Raw genomic sequence first — 16,596 nt, 5'->3', positions numbered from 1 at the left:
GTTTTTTTTTTTTTCTTTTTTTTTGTATTTTGTGAGCGTCTTAATTTTTAGCTGTAATCCTTTTTAGGAAGTCATCCACTTGCAGTACTGCGCCTTACACGGTTTTTTTCTGTTAGTCCCACCTGTTCAATCGAAACATCGGGAAGGAAAAAAAAAAAAAAAAAGATGAACGCAAGTTAACGCGCTAATACAATCATTTCTTTCCATTTGTTGATCCAAAGTCATTTTAGGAGTTTGCATTAGAGTGAGGGACCTACAATGACTTTGGATCATAAATTAAATTAATTATAATGAATTCCATTTGTTGTTCCAAAGTCATTTTAGGTGTTTGCATTAGAAAGAGGGTTTGCGATGTCGACACCTGATTCATTTTTGCATTCGGTCGTGATCGTCCGCTAATCTCACTAAAATTCAACAAGTAATGTGGTAATATTACAAAACGATTGCCACAACAAAATGTAAAGAGTATAAATATACTTTTTATCACATTCCATGCAAGTAAAAGTATAATCGCTTTTATTTCGGTTTTACTACTTTCTCAGACGTTTGACTTGCTGCCTTGCCTGTGGGATTTCGCTCAATCAGTGTAGCCACAGCTGCTAGTCTTTTTTTTTTTTTTTTGCTTGTTTTTTTTGTTTCTTTTTTTAATTGTCACAACTGCAGTTTTTATTAGTCCTAAATAGGCGTCTCTTGTTATTGAAAGGAATCGTAGCAAGAGCGTTGTATATTTAAAAACACATAAAACTAGTTGCTGGGGAAAGGATGCGTGTTTCGGCTCCGTTAGTGTGAAAGCCATAGCGATGCTGTTATCTTGGTTTCCTTTTAATGAACATTATGAAATGATTGTGTTAGCGCGTTAAAGGGACCATGACATGATTTTAAAATCGAGTTTCATCCACCGCACGTCGTAAAAGGTGTGAAAAGAAACACAAAAACACAAAAATAGGGAGCCCAAAAAAAATTTTAAAAGAAAACTGGACTCTTTTGCGCCTTCCTTCCTTCGCCTGTTCACTACGATGCATACGCAGAATCGGTGCACGTCAGCCGAATCCACATCGCCTATTGGGTAAGAGCCTACCTCACCAGCACCGCGATCGTAAACAATAAATAGCCGGCGAATGTTTCCTAAAAGTTTTGTTAAATAATATTCAGATCCACATTTTGTAGCATAATTAGAGATGTGTGGCGAAAATTGCCAAATTTGATCATGCTGAGAGCCAAGCGCCATCTATCGTGTGGTAAACGAAGCAACTACTGCGCGTGCGCAGTAGGGCAGGGCCGCCAGTTACTTGGGTGACGGCGACCGACGAACATTTATTTTGTTTGTTTTCCTTCCTCTCAAAACTCTGACTGACTGAACGTTTATTTTTCTACGTGTTCTTCCCGCGCGTGCCGACTTCAAGCAGCAAGAAAACAGTACTGAAAACAGACCACGACGAACAAGAACGCTGGATTCACCGACTCCGACGAAGCGTATAGGCCTAGCAGGCATTCCGACTCGGCGCTGCGTTGCTTCGTCGCAAGACCGTCTGCCTACGACCGGCTGGCGTGCTAAATGGAATATGCCCGCGCGACCCTTGTGGACCCTTCCCGTATTATAGTTTGATCACTGACCTCAATTCTAGATTAAGAGGTGAGGTCAATCTCTTCCCCTTGTTTTCCGAGGCAGTGTTGACGAACACTCGTCGAAAAGGGACTCTCGTCGATTCTATCTTCTTGTTTTGTGTGATATAGAGCTGAAATAAACGCCGTATGGATTGCCTTCATAACACGGTATGTACACTTTGTTATTGGTATGCCATTTTTATTCTGACAGACTGCACGTCACTGTCGACCCCGGTCCAACCTTTCTTTGCCGAGTGTCGCGTCAGTATCGAGTTGCAATCGTAAAAGAACGGTCCCGAAGCGCTTACCAACAGCGCGAATACAAGACTTCCATCAAGCGCGCGCGTCCGCTCCGAGTGTAAACAGGTATTTACGTGGCTCTTGCTGACACTCGTAGTTCAAACGTATCTTTTTTAACGTCGGCTCGCTCCTGCATCTCCGAGGCCGCGAAAAACGCCATTTACGTCGCTTTGCAAACGACTGACACGGGCCGGCCCTTCTGCCAACAATGACGGGGTGGTGACAAGACTCGCTGCACTTCCCAACAGGCATACCGGCGTATGGGACTAGTCCCATGCTGTCGCTGTAGCGCAACATATCTCATTGAATTTCGCTCAGCTGCGATGCGGCGATGAGAGGCGCCGATTCAGGAAATACGTCGGTGACATCAGCGCAGTAGAACCTACCGGCGCACCCCAACTCGTTGCCGCTAACACTCCCATTCTCCTACTGCCGAGAGAACTTCCGGTTCCGGAAACGGTCTACGTCACGGCTTCTTTTGCGGTCAGTTGGAGAGAATGAAAAAGTCGATATTTCAATAATTTTTTGTGTAAAAGTTAATAAACCGAGACGAAAACGGATGCCTGTTCGGCATTCAGTGAACATTGACGGTTTAATGTAAAAGTTATCTGGAAAAAGTAAAAAGGTCATTTCATGGTCCCTTTAACTTGCGTTGATCCTTTCTTTTTTCTTCCCGGTGTTTCGATTGAACAGGTGGGACTAACTGTAAAAACCGTGTAAGACGCAGTAGTGCAAGTGGATGATTTCCTAAAAAGGATCACAGTTAAAAAGCAAGACACGCGCAAAATACAAAAAAAAAAAAAAGAAAAAAAAAAAACAAGTCCTTAGCGCGATTTGAACCCGGAACTTTCACGCCGCGACAAGTACCGGCGCTTAAACCTCTCGACCATAGCAAAAGGGGCAAAGCGCCGGCGCCGGCGGAGATAGATAAATATACTGCTACCCCTTTTGTTTCCTATGGTTTCTTCTTTATTTTGGCTCCTATTTACCCTCCCTGGCCGTAACTTTACCTGCCGCTCCTACAGTATAACGGGGCGGTCAATTGGACTCCAGTTGAAAGTCCCTGCAATCAGTTCCTGCGAGCGACATTAGGCTTTTGTGTTTGAAGCGATGCGGATCACTCCGCCATAAGGCAGGGACGCTAGGTACTTCCTTGTCCCCATGGAGCTGGTCACGTGGCGTAAAAATCCCTCTTGGCCGCGGCCGCAGCCGCAGCCGCAAGATGAGCAAACCGGCCCTGGAGTTCGCTCTTGTAGCATCTGCTGCGCTCGCTCCGGTACTGCATTGTCTTGCAGAATCTATAGTGGTCACTTGACAAGCCTCCGAAGCCAAGACTCACGAAGCCGGGTCGCTGGGTCCTGTTCCGTAGGCCGCGGAGCCAGAGTTGTCACGCTAGCTGCTTGAGCTTAATTTCGACGAGAAGTACAACGAAAAGATTAGATCGAAAAAAACTCTAAACTCTCCTTCAAAATACCGAATGAAACGTGAATTGTGAACGACAAACCTCAGCCTACATGCTACCCACGGAGCGCAGAACAAGTCATCTGATCCTTGCTCCTACATCACGACAAGGAGCCGTCAGGTGGCGCAACTCTATCTGGTGTAAGTAGACACACAACCATGTGAATTTTTCTTACCCGTCATATCGCGCAAGTGAGACACAAAAAAAAAAGGCTAATTTTAGAGATTGATGCAGCGTAGAGAAACGTGGAATTAGGGATTCGGGAAGTCACGTGGTTTCTCGTTTCCTAGTCTGTCTCGGTGTACCCAGTGGCCCAACGGTTGAACCGTTCACCCATGTGTCCTGCTCGGGGTGTCCCGGGCACACGTCGCGTGCGTCGCTCGACTAAAGAGGGAAAAGGAAGAGAGACTCACGTAGCGTCGGCTGCAACCAGTCGGCGGCGGCCACGGAGGCGGCGGCGACGACGACGAGTAGCAGCAACGTGGCGCGGGTACCCATGAGCCTGCTACATGGGCAGGGCTTCCGCTGCACCACCACGCCGCAGAGCCTGCAACGGGAGACATTCGGCATAAGGACGCGCACACTCGCCCATCTTTTACAAAAAGGTGGGCGCGAGCGCATCACAAAAACACAAAAATAAACAGAACGGGGGTACCCTTCAAGATGGCGTCTGCTGCCCAGTGTACCCAGCAAGATCGAGCTTTTTTTTCACTGTTATCAGACTCTTATAGCGGAGCTGCCAAGGGCTAGCTTCCGCAGGATCGTGTCCACCAGCAAAGAAATGATGACACCGAACTCCGGACAGCTACCGCCATCTATGAGCAACGGCGGCAACTAGACAACCGGCTCGTTGCCGCCGTCGCTCATAGATGGCGGTAGCTGTCCAGAGTTCGGTGCCATCATCAATGAGCGTCGGCGATGTGCGCAGCAGCGCGAATGGTTCCGCAACCGCCGCGAGGCCGCTATCGCCTCAAGTTCCACTGCGCCGAGCGCTTCAGATTCCCTCGCGAAAGAAGAGCAGATCGCTCGACTGGAAAGCCACCGCTGAGAACAGAAGCTACAGCTTCTTCACCAGAGTGGAAAGGCTGAACATGTTTTGAAAAAGGGTGTATAAACACGTTTGCTGTGCTTCTCGCCACGACGCACCAGGCCGTACCCGTAGCACATCCGCGGAGCCGTCAGCGAGTGAATCTCTTATCGACACAGACACGCAAGCTACCGTTTTCTTCGCGCGAACGGCATGTTTATTACCGAGCGGAAATTACGTTCTTCGGACGCGTCCGGTCAAGTTCAAACGTTTTTCATCGTCCGAGGCTTTGGGAAAAGTTGCGGTTGCCCTGGATTCGGCTCGTGACGAAGGCCACCGAGATATATGGCTGTACAGCACCGATGAGATGGCATTTACGTCTGCCTAAAATAACGTGACCGCCAAAAACGCGGTGCACGGAAGTCAGTATGGGTGCGTCTTAGACGCCCGATAGATATGCTTCCCTCTATAGAACCGACGAGACGATATATCTCACTAGAAAAAATCGGAACAAGCGCGGTACGAGATGACTTCCCGCGAGCGCACTCTGTGCAACTGCGTGGCTCGAAGACCCATATCCGCTCGAGCGGACCCGGCAGGAACTGCTCGGAATTACGATAATAATAACTTTCTGCAACCTTCGCGAAGATTGAACACGCTTCGCTTTACTTGAAAGGTCGCGCGCTGATCAACATTCTACATAGTGTTTACATTCTTCGCATCGTCAGATATGAAAGAAAAAAGAAAAAAGTCCTCAATATTCTTCTATAAGCAAAACTACCTGCACAGTTTTTTTTACTAAGTTTTGAATGCATTTATTTTCTTTGGCATATTTTTCGCCATTTTGGTGCTCAGTGCAAAGCGGGCACCATATAAACCCCTTTTCAAACGTCCGCTCAAGTGCCACTAAATAAGCTACGCTTCAGAGTAACGACATTTGGTCATATTGTAGCTTAAGATCATGCTTGCCAGTTGGCTGAAGCTGTATCTGAAATCACAGGAAACGCTTTTCCGTCCTCCACAAATGATTAAACAGTTCTCGACAAAGCAAAGCAATGTTACACGAGCCTCCTAACGCCGAATCTAATGCTGAGGAAGTCGCACTTTCGAATCATGACGATCGGCAGTTGCGTCTGCTCTGCACAAGCCCCAAAATGGCGGCGCCCACAACAAAGTCGGAGAACGGAGTGCCAATACTCTCACGCAGCTCATTCAGTGTCTCTAGTTCGCGCCATCGATTGTCCACCATTGCCTCATCCCATATACTCGGATCATGTATAGAACACAACGGCTGCGTTCGGCGCGAACCTCGCGACTCGGCTCGTATTGAAAACGACGAGTCAGCGTTCGGCATGGATGCTATAATGGCTATGCCCTTTGCACCGGGCGGAAGCTTGCGCCACCTATAGCCTAAGTTTAAAAAGACAAACATGATTGCTCCCGCCCTTCTAAGCTAATTTTCTCCCCCTAACTATATATCATTCATAACAAGGCAGTGTGGGACATCACCAGGATGACCAAGAAACGGCGACCATCAATGTTGCTACACAAACTAAAAGAAAAAAAAGGGGGTGTCTGGTGGCGATAGTTGCATGCGATTCAAAAACGCGACTTTCCAGAACGTGTAACCTTTTGAGGAAGCTCTCGGGCGGTGTCCTTGTTGCTGTTTGCCGACTGTTTTTCTTCTTTCTGCTGAACGGAAAACCGTTTCCTGCGATTTCGGACCAAGTTTTCAGACAACTGCAAGCCGTGATTTGAAGCGCCGAAACGGTTCGAGCGTCGTTCCTCTCTGTAGCAATATATAGTGACTACTAGTCACGTCGTTGTTACGTCGCTGGCACGTGCAGCAGCGCCACAGATCGTCCGCTCGAAAATGAGAACACCGACGGACTTCAGGCACCGTCTTGCCTGAAAACGAATAAATCCATCGAACGAGCGTGCCGATAGCTCGGCGACAGAAAGGTTGTGATAAAAAGACAGACCGCTGCCCTGCTTAAAATGGTTAGCCCAGCCGCAGCGAATAAAGATACTTAGATTCGAAAGCCGAAACACCAGTTAGCGTTGCGGGAAACGTTTGTTCATGCCTACCGCCTAAAAACGAATTGACGTGCTATCGAACGACGGTGTGCCGGTATCGGCGGAGCTTCCGTCTCGCTGCGAGACGGAACCGACGGAGCCGGGGAATCTCTCACGAATTTGAGGGTTCCCTGCGTCGACGAGCGGGTTCGACAATGTGGTCTTTAACTTAAATCAGAACAGCATGCATGGTCACTAAATAGATCGGCCAAGGTAACCTTCCACATATCTGCACGATGCGAGTCTTCAAACCTTTCAGGAATATTAAAACGTTCGGAGAAACTTCATATCGGCTTCTGCCACCCGTAACCACGGTCGGAAGGAGCGGGTGTGGCCCGTCGATAGTTTCTGGCCGTGTTCCAAAACTTACTCGATCTAACCCTGGGTACAGGTGGTTATCGAAAACCTACCCGCGTCCAGTGTTTCTCCATTTTTGTTGTCACGTGACATAATCCGTCAGGGTAACTCGGATCCATTTGAGTAGGTTTGGAAAGCAGCCTCGGCGTGTCGCGCTCCTGTACGATATGCGCCGTTTAGTTGCTGCGCTCGGAGTATGAAACTCGGAGCGTCGGAGTAGGAGTAAAAGAGCCCCGACTTAACGCGCCCATTGTTGCCTGAGCTATTGAAGCGTGTTGCAAAAGCTTCGAGCTATGCCCTCGAAGCTGGACAGCGCTGCGCACCGTTTGTGGAATACGGAATATAAGAACGGCACGAGCGTCTTCCTTGAGCAGATTCCCGAAAGTTTCTGAAAAGTTCTTAAAATTATCATACGACGAAGTTCCGAACTTTCGAGTATTTTTGAAGCAAAATGTTCGTAAGGATTGCGTACGTTGCGACGAAATCCAGATTTCGTCGTAACGTACGCAAAACGTACGAACATTTTGCTCCGGGAATACTAAAAAATTCGTAACTGTGTCGTATGATAAGTTTACGAACTTTTGTTGTCGTAAGAACCTGTCTGATCCGGATAAAACGAAGCATAGCTCTCCATGTGCCGTGACGACGACAGCGCCACCGCCAACAGCGGCGTAACGCCCACGATCGCGCGTTGCCAATTTGACATCAGCTTGCGAGACACCTTCGAACAACTTTCACTTTCATGCAAAGCACGCGTGTGTGTTGACAACCGCTATTTCAAACTAAAGAAAGAAGAAAAAAATAAGGAGACGAATACGTATTGACAAAAGACGAATGCGTATTGACAAACTCCCAACACCGCGGGCCATTTGAGATGCGACTTTGGCTACCCACCAAAACAAAACTTCCAAAACGCGCCACGAACGGACGACAATAGGCAGTTTTAGAACAGCGCACGCTAAAGCTTTGCGCGTACGCAAAAGAATAGCGTCGTCCCCACACTGCGCATGCGCACGCTAAAGCTTTGCGCATACGCAAAAGAATAGCGTCGTCCCCACACTGCGCATGCGCACGCTAAAGCTTTGCGCATACGCAAAAGAATAGCGTCGTCCCCACACTGCGCATGCGCCGAACGCTAACCACGTTTTGCGCTTTGCGTGCGCTATTTTAGCGTATACGCTATTTCTCTGAAATTGCGTGCGTATATCATCTCATCACGAGTCCTCCAAGGAGGACTCGTGATGAGAAATCGGCTAAAGCCAAGACGTGCGCCGTTAAAGACCGCATTCTTATCTTTAAACAAACCGGAAATGTTACTCTAAACTGTGAAAATGTGACTGTGAAATAAAAGTGTATCTTGAAATAAAACTGTGAAAATTGTGAAAATGTGAAATAAAATTGTATCTTGGTGGCGTTGCAAGCGTGAGATGCTTGGGCTTTTGCGTCGCGGCAGAAAAACGCTATTCTAAACCTCCCTTGCGTAGTGTGCGCTAACGCAAAGCGCTAAATTTAGCGCTACCGTGCGCTAAAATTGCGTACGCTATTCTAAAACTCCCCAATAGGCAGTTTTAGAATAGCGCACGCTAAAGCCTTGCGTACAAAAAGAATAGCGTCGTCGCCACTGCGCGTGAATTGCGCGCGCAGGCAAAGAGTCTTTGCGCTTGTTTGCGCTCCTTTTCCGAAGAGGATTCGTAACGAGAACTTGGCTGAAGCCAAAACACGCGCAGTTTAAAAAAAAAAAAAAAAATGGCCGCTCACACGACCGCGGTCTCTCCCACGACCGCGGCGTCCTCGCGACCGCCCTGATGCAAAAGGGTTTTGACGCTACTGAATACTGCCATTTTTAACGCAGGACGACAGTGCACTCCTACGATCACTCCTATGGGAAGTTGACGTCAGAAACGTTTTTGCAAGACCCGGCAAGGGGGGGGAGAGGGAGAGAGAGAGAGAGAGAGAGAGAGAGAGAGGGGCAATAATCGCCGGCTGCTTGCGACGCGTGAAGGTTCACTCTAGTCGAGGCGACGCAAGCGGACGCGACCGGTAACAAATCTGAAATTTTACTCTGAACCAAAAATAATTTTTTTTTCTCTCTCTCTCTCTCTCTCTCTCTCTCTCTCTCTCTCTCTCTCTCTCAAATTACAGCTTTTCGTGCGTGCAGTGATGTGATTGGCCTAAGCCGCTTTGGAGCACCTTCTGGAGCAGCCAAAACAGAGTTTTGGAGCAGCAAAACTGGCTTTTGGAGCAGCTAAAACAGTGCTTCGGAGCAGCGAAAGTGGCTTTTGAAGCAAATATTCTTAGAAAAAAAAAAAAAGATATTCATTACAAGTGGTGTACAAACGAAGAACACATTGCTCGCCGCAATCAACAAATTATAGTCAAGATAGACAACCTGGGAGTCTTTCAACGTGTAACTGAAATGCCAATGACATGACACATTTGCAATGCTTCAGTTAAATGATACAAATATATCGAACCAAACTGCACGGCTGGTACCCAGCACGCTAGCGTCGGAGCGTCCGCACACGCCCACGTCTATCATTGAAATGTTTTTTTTTGTTTCTTTTAAAGACGCGAGAGGAGAGACGGGGCGAAAAGCCATGCAAGACCGGATGAACGATTGATGCAGGGTACCTTGTATCGGACGGCTGCCTGCGCCACCTAGCTCGTGTGTGCTCAATTACGGTATACTCAGTTTAGTTTCGGTTTTCAAAGGCGCCCGAAATTGGTCCTTAGGCGCAGGCTTGGCGCAGATTACCCATATTTCGGCGAAATGTAGCAGGATGTAGCAGGGTTAGCCCGATGGCGCAGTTTGGCGTAATTGGCACAGCAATCACATCACTGTGCGTGTGAAATAAAAATTGTTATTGTGTCTTGGCGGCGTGGAGAGCGCGAGATGCTTAGGTTTTTTTGGCGTCGCGGCTGAGAAACGCTGCTCTAAAACACTCTCACGTAGCGTGCGCATACGCAAGCGCTAAATTTAGCGCTAACGTGCGCTAAAATTGGGTACGCGGTTCCAAAACTCCCTTACGCATAACACGCGTTATCTCGCATTCACGTGTACTTCTCCGTCCAGAAAAAGAAACCGTTATGCAATGAACGAGAACATTTCCGCTTCGTTATCTCCGGTCTCTTTATTTTTATTTTTTTAGTGAGTTTGGGTGCGTCACGTTCGATTGTAACCAACGTTGATTGTAACCTCTTAACGGATAAGTGCATACGGTGGAACCCTTTTTAATCGGGCGGCGACTTGCGCCACCTAGCCGAAGTTTTCAAACTCGACAATTACCTAATCTTCGATCAAATTCGGAGTTAACGGAGAATGAAAGCCGTACAGGATCCCACATCGCTGCTGAGAACAAGCCTTCATTTACCTTAGAAGCAAATGGCGGCAGAGCATGCACACGTGGGTGTCTTGCGTGTTCGCAGAGCTTGGTGCATTTTGTCAAGGGGCTTTTCTGCGTCCGGCGCACGGACGAGACCTATTACCGGTGGTCCTGTAACACCTTCAATGCGCGTCTATATTTTTTTTGAGCGTCATTCTTTCACAACGGGCTCGAAACAATTCTGATACAAGCGCCCATTTCTCCGATAGATAGTGCGAACATTTCACAACATCGACATCCACAGCCCGGTAGACAAAGATGGCAGAGGCAGCAAAAAGGACGCAGGAGCTAAGGCACGAAGGCCTTTGCCACACCTCTACGTCTTGTATACAACATATATTCTGCTAAAGGGGCAAAACTCCCAAAGCAAATGTGAAAAAGCACATCGCTTAGAACAGCCAATCTCCTAAAGCACATTTTTCACCAACGCGATGCCTCCGTCAATCGCGGCAAGTTTGCAGTTTCCACCGGGAGCGCGCACACGAAGTTCGCGTCGGCCTCGGACGCTTCCTAAACATGATGCGACCTTGCGCATGGATAGTCGCGAAGGGCCGACGCCCGAAATAGACGCCACAACAACGCGTCATTTTCCTTAAAAGAACAGTTACGCAAAACGACGCCGCCACTCAGACCTTCGCATACGCGAAGGCGAACAGTGAAAGGACGGTTGAACGCCAGGTGGAAACGACCGAATAATTGACGGCAAATAAAATAAAAACTAAAATAAAAAAAAAACTCCGCCTGTTCGCTTTAGTGCGGTCCTCGCAATTAGCTGTCCCAAGTTGGTCGTAATTTGTATACAGGAACGGGATTACACATGTTTGTTCTTGTTGCGGGGCGCCAAACGCGCCCCGCAACTCGACTTCGTCGTCTGCGTCGCCGCCCGCCGTTGACCCTGGCAAGTTTCCTGGACCCATTCTTTACAGAAAGGGAGCTACGCTTTGTAATTTTACCAGAAAAACAAAAAAAAAAAAACTGACCTGTGAAGTACATTTTCGACGAAAAGTTTAGATTGCTACGTGCAGGCGTCGAATTTTACGGTGCATTTTAGGTCGAGCCTGGTGACTTGGGACACCCTATATATCATATGGTACACGAACACGCGAGCCGCTACGATGCTCATTCAGATCGAAAAAAAAGGGAAGGGGTGAACCAAGGATCCCTACGGCGCAGGGAAGAGGCTTTCTCCCAGCTGGAGCAGAGGGAGACAGTGGATAACACTGACAGCAGCAGTGTAGAGGAGGAACAGCATTGTGTAACAATGAAACCACCACAAGAGAATGGAATAAGGCAGAAAAAGAGTTTCCAGCAGGCACAGGGACAACCCCAGACAACATAACATAACCATGAACTAGGAAAAACAAGCAAATTGAAGTTACGGCATGCGATTAATCAAATAATTATGGGAGGAGAGGTACCCAATGATTGGGAACATAGTAAAATAAAACTAAAATATAAAGGCAAAAAAAAAACAAAAAACAACTAAGGTAACATTAAGGCATATCGCCCAATAACGATAACGTCAGTTATGTACAACAGATTAGCTATGCAGATAGCAAAGCGGACAATGGAGAAATGGGCAGAAGATATGCAAATACTAGGTGAGCTTCAAAACGGATTCCGAAGAGATAGAAGACTGGAAGATAACTTATTTGTCCCCATACAATGTATAGAAATAGCAATGAAGAACCAAACTCGTTTGTGGTTAGCTTTCTTGGACATCAAGGGAGCGTACGATAATGTAAGCCAGGAAAAACTCTGGGGTCAGCTGAAGGAGTATAATTTAGACACAAATTTGGTTAGGTTTCTTCAGCAGGTGTAGACAATAAGGTAGATATAGCATGGGAAGCAGAAACTATGCAGCCCGCAGGAATAAAAAGGGGGCTCAGGCAGGGCTGTCCATTGTCACTTCTGCTCTTCATGATATACCTCAGTGAAATGGAAAAGAAATTAGAGCAGAGCAACTTAGGTGTTCATGTGAGTCATGTGGAAGGAATACCAGGACTGATGTATGGGGACGACATAGTACTTCTGGCAGATAACCAGGATACGTTACAGGAACTACCGGGAATGTATGGAGAGGAAGGAAACACCTCGGGCATGAGTTTTAGTAGTGACAAGTCTGGAATTATGGTGTTTAACGACGAAAAGAGGGAACCCCTAAGGATATTGTAATGACCGTGTAGGAAAATACAAATATCTGGGAGTCTGGCTCAATGAGGGAAGGAAATATCAAGAGGAACATCAGGAGAGTATGATTAGAAAAGGGAAAAGAAGTTCACCCATTATGAAGCTCAAGGCACTATGGAACTATAATAGATTTGAAGTAATCAGAGGTATATGGAAAGGAGTGATGGTACCAGGACTGTATTCTGGCAATGGTGTAATGTGCATGAAATTACAGGTTCAATCGGGATTACAAATTCGACAAAGACGCGCAGGCAGATTGGCACATGGGAGCACATGGAAAAACACCAAACGGGAGACATGGGATGGTCGTCTTTTGAGAGCAGAAGGCAATTAGAAAGTTGAATTTTGAACAGAGGTTGACCGAAGTGGATGATACGGGTGGCCACAGAAGGTATTAAAGAATTCATACATAAAAATTTTAAACACAAAATGGAGAAACCGAACCCGAAAGCTTACATTTAAATCCCTACACACTGGTGATGGGGTTGAGAAGAGTACTTCACCAGAAAAGGGAGTGAAAGAGGCAAAAGAAAAATGTGGGAGGTAGAATTTACAGGACACAAAAACAGGACATAAAAAATGAAATTGGGTTCGACAATTTAGTGGGAAGTTCTTTTCTGCTTGAGCCGAGAACGAGAGTTTTGAGGACGTATAGGGCTAAATTTCAGGAGATAGACACATTACGCGCTGCCTGCCATTATGAGAGCGAGACACTAGAGCACATGGTTTTGAAGTGCACGGGGTTTCGCCCTGCCCTCCCCGAAGGGGTAACAGATTTTGGTTCTGCCAGGGCGTTGGGTTTCGCTGGCGACGATGAAAGGACGGGAGATAGAAGGATTACAGTCACAAAGAGGCGACTAGAAGATTGATGGAAATTATCTAGGGGAAATTGAATGATGCACAACTAGCACAGCCGGGGACAGACGGGACAGAGGAAAATTGGGATTTCCTCCCGCGTGGCCCCGGCCCAAAGTCTCAAAACAATCCCCCAGTGGGTTCAATGTTGGGGTAACGCCGACAAGGTTTGGCCAGAAGAAAATTGGCTAATTCCTCGCCGGGGGGGGGGGGGGGGGGGGGGAAGCCGGGGGTGACGTCTTTTTAGTTCTTTTGCCCGATCCCCCAAAGGTCATCCAGTGATATCCCACACTGCCTGACGATAGTTAAGGAGAAACAAATTGGCATTGAAGGGCAAAAGGAGTCATATGTTTGTCTGGTTAGACTTTGTCCAAGTGGCGCAAGCTACCGCTCGTTACAAAGGGTACAGCCATTAACCTCCATCCATCCATCCATCCTGCGTTCTGCAACACAAGATACAGAGTATGGATGGATGCGGCTGAAACCTTTGAATTGGGCGACGACTTGCGCCACCTAGCGAGTGTTTTTTATCGTTTTTTCTTAATACTTATTTAATATAGAGTTATATATCCAGGTATTTATTCTTAAGCGCTACATACGAACCGTACGACGGAGGCGCCTCTATACAACCGGGTGCCCACACCTACCGCCCTACGGGTAGCCGGGAAGGGAATAACAAAATATTCGCCACTGTAACGACGAAAGCGCCATCTCTCGGAAAAGCACCGCAACTCAAACGCTCCGAGCCCACGCAAACCAAGCGAGGCGTACCGCGCAATCGGAAGGGGATCGGCAACGACGTCTTCGCGACCAGGCGATCGTCCACCCTTCGACAGACCGACGTCGGGGCCACTAAGCACAGCGCGGCCGCCAAATCCAGGTCGAGCAGGGACTCGCGCGCCTATCGTGGACATTCACCACGAAGGATCGACGTCGTCAATCAACAGATTAATACACTCCGCTACGAGGAAAACACACGCAGTCGGATAGCAGCGCAACAGCCTTGGCCAAACGCTCGTCGGGGTCTGCAGAGATTTGACGTTATGGACGCATGCGGCGTCACGGGCAAAGCGTCACACGAATCGATCTTATTTACCTAATATTTACCATTTCAAGAAAACAAAAATTCCCTAAAAAAAAGCCTGGTAAATATTTAATTTTTGCGAGTACGTAATTTTCGCGTATTTCGCGGCTTCACGAATATCACGAAAGTTTTATAACGCGACTATAGCAACGAATACATAATAGATATAACTCCAAAAACAAAAATTGTACCCGCAAAATTTTTACAAAATCGGAGCTTCGCAGATATGTTCGCTATATTCAGCCCTCCAAAAATGAGGTCGTTCACAATATATCGTTTTTCCCTTAAAAGAAAAAAAATAAATCTAAAGAAAAAAAATATGCCATGGGGAGTTTTGAGGAAGAGAAGAGACGGGTTGCAGGTTGAATCATCTCCTAAAACGACTAAAAAGAAGAAAAAAAATGTCTCAATTCCTGCGCTTAAAGCGCACGTGGCGCGAGTACTAAAAGCTGGACTGAAACCGCACTACCAAACATGCCTTTGTCTTCTGGCCTACGGGACGCGTTCCATGAGCACGACCGGAAGACTTCGGCGACATATCGAAAAGCTCACATTAGGGCCACGAAGTTAGGCTACAACTCACGACACTTCAATCACCTCGCTGCGTAGGAATGCGAAAGCATTCCTACACGCAGCGCATTCCTATACTTCGTTTCAGCTTCCGTCCGAGCGCAGCCAAAGCTACGTGTGGCCGGAGCCAATCACACGCCGGCAATAGGTCACGCGATCTCGCCTGCACTTTTGTATCACTCCGCTGCGCCGCCGGTCGGCCGCGCCGCCCGCGCTCGCCGAGTATTTCGTCTGCTACGGGTGTATCAACGATATCGTCTGCTACAGGTTTTAAAAGTGCCCTTTCACGTTCTGAAACTTAGTCACAGGGGATGTCAGTACGTAGGCTGGCCGGTGGCATCTGTGTCCGAGCTTTCCACCGGTTCGGCATAGTTTCAGGTTGTAAGTGCACGTTGCAAGGTCCCCGATGACCCGGCCGTTGATGTTTCCGTGTATTGTTTGGATATACCAGGGCGCGAGGCGCAGTCCTTTCCATCAGCTTCTCGGCGTTCAATATGATCGGCAGGTAAAGGGGTGCCCTGATTTCTCCGCGGACGCCCGGACGCTTTGCTTGTTTACAACGCATTCGCGGAACGACGCGGCCGGAGTCTCCTGTCGAATTTGAAAGTAGACACTCATCACGACTTCTCGCGCCTGACGCCCAAACGTGGCTTTGCGAAAGGGCGTTTCGAAGCGACTCGGTGAGGAAAGCAGCGAAGCACATGATTCGACGGTTACGGGAACGAAATCACACAGAAAAACCGAGCGCTGCCGCCGTGTTGCCAGCGGATATACATGTTTTGACCAAACCACATGCTTTTACGTATATTTATAGAAACATAAACTTCAAAGATTTGATTCCTTTAGTTGCAAATCATTCTCAGCAGTACACATCTGGAACATTGTGCAGTTTTTACGCACAAAGCAGTTATTTGAAAAGCAATTAGTTTTGTGAACTACTTTGTCGTGCGTAGGAATGCTCTTCTCGAAGTTGCGAACCGTCCCTCAGCCTTTGGCTGCGCTCGGACGGAAGCTGAAACGAAGTATAGAAGCAGCGCGCCACGTCTTCTTCTTTCCCACGGCGCTCCGGCGGTGACATCACGCTCCCCTACTGCGCAGGCGCGGCAAACCCCGACGCCTTCCGTGACGATGCATCTCCGTTGCTGCGCTTTTTTTTGTGTTTTATTTCTGAGGCGCGTCCGCTTTGACCTTCTGCGTTGCTGTGCTTTTCTTTGTGTTTTATTTCCGAGGCGCGTGCTTGAATCTAGGTGCCGTTTCGCTGAGCCAATGTGAATTTAGGTGCCGTTTTTCGCTGCTACAGACAACGCCGGCTTCGCCCCATGGGATGGTTAATGCTTTCGCATTAATAATAAACGCAGACTGGGCGTTGTGAATGTTTGCACAGCGAATACCGCCAACGTGACGATACTGGTTGAACGATGCGGAGCGTACATTTTATTTAGGCCTGTGGACGAAGATTGCTAACTTGTTCTAGCTCTCAACGACGATCAAACATTAGACCGATTCGTTCGACAATTAAATGTCATGTCTTATATATATATAAAAAAAATAAGAAAAAATCAGTGGTTAGTACTAAGGCGATAGAGTCATAACGTTGTTACATCCCTTTCGAAGTGCCCTATTTAGTCGCGTAAATTCCCGACCGAACGCAGTCGCCAAGTAGAACGCCCGCGTATATACATATACA

General features: G+C 47.6%; 1 protein-coding gene across 1 annotated transcript in view; it reads right to left on the bottom strand.

The window, feature by feature from the left end:
• LOC8043288 (insulin-like growth factor 1 receptor) overlaps window positions 1-16,596 on the bottom strand; it is a 114,173-nt gene that overhangs the window by 66,053 nt on the left and 31,524 nt on the right. Inside the window, exon 2 of the mRNA XM_029972774.3 lies at window positions 3,781-3,914. Within this exon, the coding sequence (XP_029828634.2) occupies window positions 3,781-3,865 (85 nt within the window). The 5' untranslated portion in view covers window positions 3,866-3,914. The remainder of the gene's footprint in view (window positions 1-3,780; window positions 3,915-16,596) is intronic.

This window comes from Ixodes scapularis, unplaced genomic scaffold, assembly GCF_016920785.2.
Source record: "Ixodes scapularis isolate PalLabHiFi unplaced genomic scaffold, ASM1692078v2 PGA_scaffold11__112_contigs__length_91849675, whole genome shotgun sequence".
In the NCBI taxonomy this organism is placed as follows: domain Eukaryota; kingdom Metazoa; phylum Arthropoda; class Arachnida; order Ixodida; family Ixodidae; genus Ixodes; species Ixodes scapularis.
This window is presented reverse-complemented; position numbering and strand designations above follow the sequence as displayed.